Raw genomic sequence first — 8,448 nt, forward strand, 5'->3', positions numbered from 1 at the left:
GTTCTTCATGATGCTCTCTGCGCTTTACACGGACTATCACAGAGCAGGTGCATTTATACGGAGACTTGATTACACACAGCTGGATTCTATTTATCATCATTAGTCATTTAGGTCAACATTGGATCATTCAGAGATCCTCACTGAACTTCTGGAGAGTTTGCTGCACTGAAAGTAAAGGGGCTGAATAATTTTGCACGCCCACTTTTTCAGTTTTTTATTTGTTAAAAAAGTTTGAAATAGCCAATGAATTTCGTTCCACTTCATAATTGGGACCCACTTGTTGTTGATTCTTCACAAAAAATTACAGTTTTATATCTTTATGTTTGAGGCCTGAAATGTGGCAAAAGGTCGAAACGTTCAAGGGGGCCGAATACTTTCGCAAGTCACTGTATACTTCGCCATTTCCTTTCCTATTCACAAGGTGTTTTGACACAGATTTTTATCCATGACTTTAATTATGACTGCAATTACTTTTCACATTCATAACTTGTGCATTCTATAGTTGGCTTTATATGTGAGTATATACATGTATGTAAACACATAGTGTCTCTACTTGTCAGTAATGCATGCAAATAATCCTTCAGAAGTGGCATTTGGCATTACATACTACTAACCTTCCTTTAAATGTTGAGAAACATCAGAACCCTGTATAAAACTTGAGTTTCTGTTGCTTATCTAGCTCCTGGATCGTTCTATACTCGGTATCTCCAGGATGTGCTCCAGTTTTTAACTTTTTGTTCATGAGTTTTTCCCAGTAATGACTCCAGTTTCCATCACTGTCTGCTCCATAACCAAACACACTGACCTAGGAAAACAAAAGATAACAATGTCAGAAACCGAGGATTTAGTACCAGCCTGCTTAAAGTCTCGCTAAATAATCACATTACTTGATTTTCCATCCTCCATCAATTATTTGCATCTGCTTGTCAATCATAAGTATGTTCAAGCAACACTGGTGACATTCACAAGGAAATCTCAAATTTAAAAATAAACTTACCTCGTCACAGATATGAAGGGCAAGAACCAAAGCCAGAAAGCCAGTGGAGGGGTAATAACCTTTATTTTCCAGCCACATGTCATGAACATACTTCATGAAAGCTGGATTAAGGATCATCACCTGTTATGAATCATAATTGGGCTTTAAACTTGTTTTTTATGAACTAGCCAATACAAATTATTGTTGAATGTATTCAAAATAATACTCACTAAATCCTTGTTAGCTTTGATCTTTCTTCTTACTATCCATTCTGGCCTGTTAAAAAAAGCATGAAATGTCACACTCAACATCAAATGAAGGTTTTGTCAGTAAAATAATTTACTAGGCATTTAATGAAGAAAAGTAAAGCAGTGATTGCTCTTAATGTGAATGCCTTTGTTAGGAATTACAAAATGTGATGTCCTTTTTTTGATTGATTAAGTTCCTACATATATCTGTGCATCAGAACATTTATTTAACATAATAAAATATGCATATTCCAATTATTTTGTATTAACTAAAATTAGTACATTTAACTTTATATCTGGAGATTCGGATACTGGTTTCCAGTGTTGTAATACTAGCCAATATTTAATGACAAAAAACAGGCTTGACTGAAGAGCAATATGTGCAAGTCATTTGTGGCTGCTTTAGCTTGTTTTTTGGTGCAGTATGTCCTCAAGTCAAAACTAGATTACTGTCATGATCAACGGGTTCAATGGCATGATTAAAATGATTCAGAACAGCCAGTGGAGGAAAACGGATTTGTACTTTTGTAACATTGTAGTTGACCACATGCAGAAATGTTTTACTGGAGAGTCAGTTTTCTACTCCTAAGCATAAGAAACTGTCTGCAATGAATAAACATTATAGACCAAACGCTGCCTGAAGCGGCTGCATCAAGGCCGGTTGCACTGAACTGTAGTTTTGTACAGGAGTTGTAAACACCCCTCTAGGTGTAAAAGAGTGGACTTTGTGTTTTTTATTTAACCTTTGATGTAATTGTTTTTATTTATAAAAAACTATATACCTGCACTATGCCTTTGGTTTGCATTCAGTTAGTTATATGTTGATGCGTTGTTCAGACAGCAACAAATGGACATACTCTATACCTCAAATGTCAAAGTAGTAACTTTGGAAATTAATCTATATTTTTATGTTAATGAATGTATTTTAATGATATTACTAACATCTTTTGTTTGGTGCTTATGTTGAAGTGAAAGATTTATAATGGAACTTAAAGCTATAGTGCGTAGTTTCTGCCGCCCCCATGAGCAATTCTAAGTAATAACAACATTGTTGGCGCGTCCACATGATACAAGCCTTCTGTGACCGCGCACGCACCGTCACGTCATAATTAGCTTTGTAGCATCTCATTAGGCAATGGCTTTAATGTAACGGATGTTCATTAATATCAAAACGTTACGCATTAAAGCTGAGTACAATCTGTGTTGGGAAGGATACTTTCAAAACGTATTTCGTTACAGAATACAGAATACATGCCCACAAATGTAATTTGTAACGTATTCCGTTACGTTACTCAATCTGAGTAACGTATTCTGAATACTTGGATTACTTCAGGATTACTTCCACATTGAATTGCGTTTTATAAGTGTAGGAATGCAGCTATTACATCCATCTTACTAAACAGGCCTATAATGGTGTGTTCTTTTTATTCCAACTAGCTGAATGTGTACCTGAACAAGCAGATAGATTATTGTATTGGTAGTCCCAAACTGCATACTACAAAAATCTAACCGCGGTCTAAGCTACCACGAGCTAATTTTAGCTAACGTTAGTTAGCATGTCAAACGGGGCTAGTCAGTCTTTAAACGGCTCTGGAGCTAGTAAATCAGCACCTAGGAGAATGTAAAGTCGCACGTCAATGTTAAAATAGCAAGGTGACCAGTAAAACTACAGCAGACGACTACCCTTGGCTAATTAAAAAATAACTTACTTTAAGATGCTACTTCAGGTTGGAAGTGGAGTAATTTGGACGCTGAAAGGAAGTTGGTTGCTGGCAAGCAGAGGATGCACGGCACGGTTAGCTGTATTTCATTCTCCCTGTTCGTTCTTTAATGTGAAATGCTGTTTGAATTTCCAAGATAGAAACTTATTGCTGCACTGGCTCTGTCGTGCCGGTTCCAACTCCATTGTGACTGATCACGCAAATAGCTATTTTTTTCTATTTCATATCGGGGCTTCTGGAAAATGCATTAAGTTGCCTTAATTTATTCAGAGTGAATAAACTCGTGAAACAGAGAAGTATCGTCATGTAATCCATTGATTTTAACAATGTAACTGTATTCTAAATACCAACTATTTAAATTGTAACTGTAACGGAATACAGTTACTCATAATTTGTATTCTGAATACGTAACGCCGTTACATGTATTCCGTTACTCCCCAACACTGAGTACAATATATGTTTATTTGAAACCTGGTAAGATGTGTATATTACATTTGGGGGAAAAGATCAGATCATGAGCCAATGATTGAGTGATGCAGTATTTTTTGAAGATTTTTACTATTTACCCCCCGCAATTCTTTGTTTTTATGATATAAAACTGTGAATGTGCACTAACCTATTTGTTCACCCAAAAAAGGAAGGAAAGTGCAAATAAAAGGATCCTTAGCATCTTAAATAGTAGTAGGCAACCCCGGAGGCTTACACAAATGGTTTAACCCTACTGCTTTGCAATGCATGGAAACTAATCAATCACACGTTCAACCTGGACCAGTGGCCAAATGCTCAGAACTACTTAGAAATCAACATGTTGCCAATGTGTTCTTAATGTGTGGAAAATAAATGTGTTGATGACCCTTAAACAACAGAACATGTAGAAAACACATCGACAATATGTTGTTGTTTACGTGTCGTTTAAGTGACATCACATTTAGAAATCTCGTATATTTGAACTGGAGGGCTTTGCATACTCTTCTTTTCCGCCCCTGCCAAATGCCTACTACTATGTGTGACAGCTACACTGAAAGAGAGCGAGAGAGAGAGAGAGAGAGAGAGAGAGAGAGAGAGAGAGAGAGAGAAAGAAATACTTAACTACCTTTCAATCTTGTTTTTTTTTCTCATCATGCATGATATTGCATGATGAGAACGTCACGTGTCTCGTCTTATCATAGAAAAAAAGGTTGTTAATGAACATATGTCATAGTTTCTGTTTACAAAATGACCACTGCTGGGACAAATTATCACATAGTCCATAAAAATATTACTCACATTGCTTTAAATCCTGTGGTGAGGGCCCCATTGAGCCAGTCAAAATCAACCGTATTAAATGGAGCCAGCACAAGATGAGTGGTGTTATCTAAACTATCCACAGAACTCTCTGGATACATGATACGATGAGTTGTTCTGGTCCCAACATCTGCTTCAAAGCCTTTGGTCTGACCCTCGTTTATTCTGAAGGGTGAAACAGGATATAATTCACATGCTACTTAATTTGTAGACATATATCAGGGGCAGTGTTGGGAAGGATACTTTCAAAACGTATTTCGTTACAGAATACAGAATACATGCCCACAAATGTAATTTGTAACGTATTCCGTTACGTTACTCAATCTGAGTAACGTATTCTGAATACTTGGATTACTTCAGGATTCCTTCCACATTGAATTGCGTTTTATAAGTGTAGGAATGCAGCTATCACATCCATCTTACTAAACAGGCCTATAATGGTGTGTTCTTTTTATTCCAACTAACTGAATGTGTACCTGAACAAGCAGATAGATTATTGTATTGGTAGTCCCGAACTGCATACTACAAAAATCTAACCGCAGTCTTGCTACCACGAGCTAATTTTAGCTAACGTCAAACGGGGCTAGTCAGTCTTTAAATGGCTCTGGAGCTAGTAAATCAGCCCGTAGGAGAATGTAAAGTCGCACGTCAATGTTAAAATAGCAAGGTGACCAGTAAAACTACAGCAGACGACTACTCTTGGCTAATTAAAAAAATAGCTTACTTTAAGATGCTTCTTCAGGTTGGAGGTGGAGTAATTTGAACGCTGAAAGGAGGTTGGTTGCTGGTTGCAGAGGCTGCTGCACAGTTATATTTCATTCTCCCTGTTCGTTCTTTAATGTGAAATGCTGTTTGAATTTCAAAGATAGAAACTTATTGCTGTCCTGGCTCTGTCGTGCCGGTTCCGACTCCATTGTGACTGATCACACAAATAGCTATTTTTTTCGATTTCATATCGGGGCTTCTGGAAAATGCATAGAGTTGCCTTAATTTAGTCAGAGTGAATAAACTCGTGAAACAGATAAGTATCGTCATGTAATCCATTGATTTCAACAATGTAACTGTATTCTAAATACCAACAATTTAAATTGTAACTGTAACGGAATACAGTTACTCATAATTTGTATTCTGAATAATTAACGCCGTTACATGTATTCCGTTACTCCCCAACACTGATCAGGGGACAGCTTGAATTTTGAGTTTTAGTTTCGAAAATTGAGAAAAAAAAGACACTGACTCAAATCATTGTGACAATAATAGATTAAAACAGCTTTCTTTACCTTATAATGACATCATGGAAATCAATGAGAGGTCCATAATGTGATCTCCTCAAATTACCAGAATTCCCCACCACAGCACAAGTCCTGCAGTGGTCAGGACTGGATTCTAGAACATCTGGACTGGGTGGGACCAGCAGAAACAGCCTGTCCAATGTTTCTCTGAAGGTACTCAAGTTGCCCTTTTCACCCTGTAAACCCTGTGAGGCACAAATGGTTATTAAAAACGATTTTAAATTGTATTTTTTTCTATGTTGATGTGGATTTGCGCGATCAGGCAGGTTGTGTGGGGGCTGTTGAACTGAAAGACGAACTGCGCACGCCGCACGGGAGTGATGGAAAGACAAATATAAATGCTGATGGGACTTGTTTTTGTTCTTTTTTTTCCATGAAAGAAATATTTAATATTAGCTCAGAGAAACCTCTGAGATATTGTGTTGACAGTTGACTGAATTGTACAACACACATCACAAAGGACCGGACTATTACTGTACTGGTTGGCAGCGTAAAATATATTTTTTCTAAATTAGAACATTTTACTGTACAATACTGAGAGTACACCAGGTGTGTGTGACTTCAAGCCGTTAAGATACGCTATCTGGTTTTGAATAGGGTGTGGGGGGTTGTGTGTGTTCCGGCTGCTATAGAGATTAACGCATGCACAGAGGGGTGATGCGTTAGTGGCCCATCAGCCACACCAAAGGAAACAGATTCTGGCATTGAGTAGCATGCAAGAAAACATTCCACTCTAAAGGTACGGCAGCAGCATTGGACACTTGGTGGGTTTGCCACTAGCAGTTTCTCTTCAATGAGCACTGACAAGCAACGAAAATAGGCTACGTCAGGCTTCATTTTAGATCGAGAACGGTCATCTTAAAAGATTTTCTGTGAGTTTTTAAGAAGCGGTGGGTCAAGAAGGATGTCCCTGATGTGGACAACTCTACGTTCCGCTTTTTGCAGCAACGCTACCAGAATGCATTGCCAGCTGCTCACATAGACAATGTAGCGTGGAAATGAAGCTCACCAGTGTACATGTACCATAAAAGTTGGTGGTAGCTGTCGGCAGTAGCATTTGTGTGGCACAGTGAATTATGTTTTCCCTCAGTCTATAGCTAACTGCCAACAGCCTTGTAACGAGGCAAAGGCAGGAAAACATCCTTTTCATTTTATATTTATAGTTGGCTATAATATATGTAAACTTGCCACCCTTAGGAACAGTGATTACATAGCCTAACCTTCAAAACGAGCCATTATTTCATCATATACACTGATCTCAATTATTGCATATTTTAATGAGTTCACCTCCGACTGTAATCCCATTGTAACTATGTGGTGAATTATTGTAAAGGAGAATGAGGCCTCTTGTGTGTTTTAGCCCACACTAGTCTCTAGAACTATAACTTCTGGCTAGTCCACACAGCATTCCAGGATGGGAGAAAAACGTGCTCTGGTTTATTGCCATGTCTTTAAACCAATCACAATCGTCTTGGGCAGCGCTAAGCACCTGGCAGGGCCACGGTGCCTCTGCAAAATAGCCTCTGGAAGGAACTTGTTTTGGTGGAACATGTGTACATACATTCAAAAGTTGTTTTAGTCGTGCACCTGAAAACTCAGATTAGTCAGATAGTCTAGCTAGCTGTCTGTATTTACCCTGCAGAGATCTGAGGAGCAGTTAACCGTAGTCCTCATAAATGCACCAGAGTTTAAAATTCCAACACAAAGAAAGCGGAAGGTACCGGCCAAAAAAAGTGAAATCCGGCGGAGTATCCGGCGGCAATGGAGCAATCCCGGAAGTGGAGCGTCGTGGATATAGACTAGCCCACACATTCTGTAAATAGCTATTCATATTTAAAGCCATATTCCTGACTGATCAGAACTTTTGTAATAAGGGGTCATTTTACTTATTTATTTATTGACACCTTCAATGTAATCTTTATCAAGATTTGCCACAATGATGGTTAATATATTGTTTTACTAGAAACATAATTGTAGGGAGTTCGGTTACATCATGTTCTAATCTGATCTGAAGTGCAGGTTGAACAAGTTAACAACTTACCTTCCACCAGTTGAAAACGTCCTCTGAGAGATTGTAGTTTGCTGACAAAAATGGTTCAACAGATTTGTTGAAATGCTTAATAAACCACAGATCATCTTCAGATAAACATCGCTCACATGCACAGAGTCTTTCGTCCTGAGGCAGGGAGAATGACTTATATCCTCTCCAAGACACATAGATAGTAGTCACACACAGCAGGACAATGAGGGCCTTCACTTTTAATTTCATCTTGGCTGTGTGATGCTTCTGATTGGGAAACAACACCTCCAATCTGTAGAGAAAGTGTGTGGAGAAATAAACAAGAGAGTCTTCAATCATAAATGAGGAAAAACTTGTCATACTGTTCATAGATAAACTCATCTTTATATCAAGTGACTACAGCTGCTAGTCATGAAATAACTATCACAGTTTGCATTTTTGCTCTGATGACAGTTGAGGATTTAAAAAAGCAAACAATGTTGTTTTATTATCATTAATAAGAATATTTATGATACGTTTATTATGAATGTTTTCTTTTTTGTCCTACCTGATCAGAGAGTAAATCCACTTCTACTCCAGTTGTGTTGAGTCAGACGTCTGACTTCAAGAGTATTTCCTGGTGAAACAAACTGGTTGAACGCGCATTGTTTCCCTTGACATCACTTCCAGGAAGAGTTCTTCTCATAGGGAGTGGTTTGTCCACAGGTGTACATGATTCAGCCAAACACTAATATTGAGAAACGGAACAAAGTTTTTGATTTTCAGCCTTCTTCTTTGATCATATGAACATAGGCTATTCATCCTTCAGAAAGAAATGGTTTTAATAGAAGTATTCTTTTAAATGTATATCTAATGAAACAGGTTTTTTTGTTGTTGTTCTTTGGTTCACTTCCTTGTGCCCTAACTG

At 37.9% G+C, this 8,448-nt stretch overlaps 1 protein-coding gene across 2 annotated transcripts; it reads right to left on the reverse strand.

The window, feature by feature from the left end:
- Positions 1–333: 333 nt before the first annotated feature.
- Positions 334–8,228, reverse strand: LOC120570782 (CMP-N-acetylneuraminate-beta-galactosamide-alpha-2,3-sialyltransferase 1-like). 2 transcript variants are annotated; one of them, XM_039819316.1, is made up of 7 exons: positions 8,089–8,228; positions 7,563–7,833; positions 5,510–5,706; positions 4,212–4,394; positions 1,207–1,252; positions 998–1,117; positions 334–805 (listed from the first exon to the last, which is right to left on the reverse strand). In XM_039819316.1, exons 2-7 carry the CDS (start codon positions 7,788–7,790, stop codon positions 638–640), a joined length of 942 nt encoding a protein of 313 aa, XP_039675250.1. In that variant the 5' UTR covers positions 7,791–7,833; positions 8,089–8,228; the 3' UTR covers positions 334–637. The 2 variants fall into 2 exon arrangements, with proteins under 2 accessions (XP_039675250.1, XP_039675251.1); XM_039819317.1 differs by lacking the exon at positions 4,212–4,394 and having other exon boundaries at positions 8,089–8,226.
- Positions 8,229–8,448: the final 220 nt, after the last annotated feature.

The sequence above is a fragment of the Perca fluviatilis genome, chromosome 13 (assembly GCF_010015445.1).
Source record: "Perca fluviatilis chromosome 13, GENO_Pfluv_1.0, whole genome shotgun sequence".
Lineage (NCBI taxonomy): Eukaryota > Metazoa > Chordata > Actinopteri > Perciformes > Percidae > Perca > Perca fluviatilis.

Bases quoted from the DNA above. Each gene is read 5' to 3' on its own strand.
- LOC120570782 (XM_039819316.1), bottom strand. From the start codon at position 7,790: ATGAAATTAAAAGTGAAGGCCCTCATTGTCCTGCTGTGTGTGACTACT. The intron at 5,707-7,562 runs GTAAGTTGTTAA...TGTGCCTCACAG, and splicing joins ACGTTTTCAACTGGTGGAAG to GGTTTACAGGGTGAAAAGGG. The intron at 1,253-4,211 runs GTGAGTAATATT...TTTTTTTAACAG, and splicing joins ACCACAGGATTTAAAGCAAT to GCCAGAATGGATAGTAAGAA.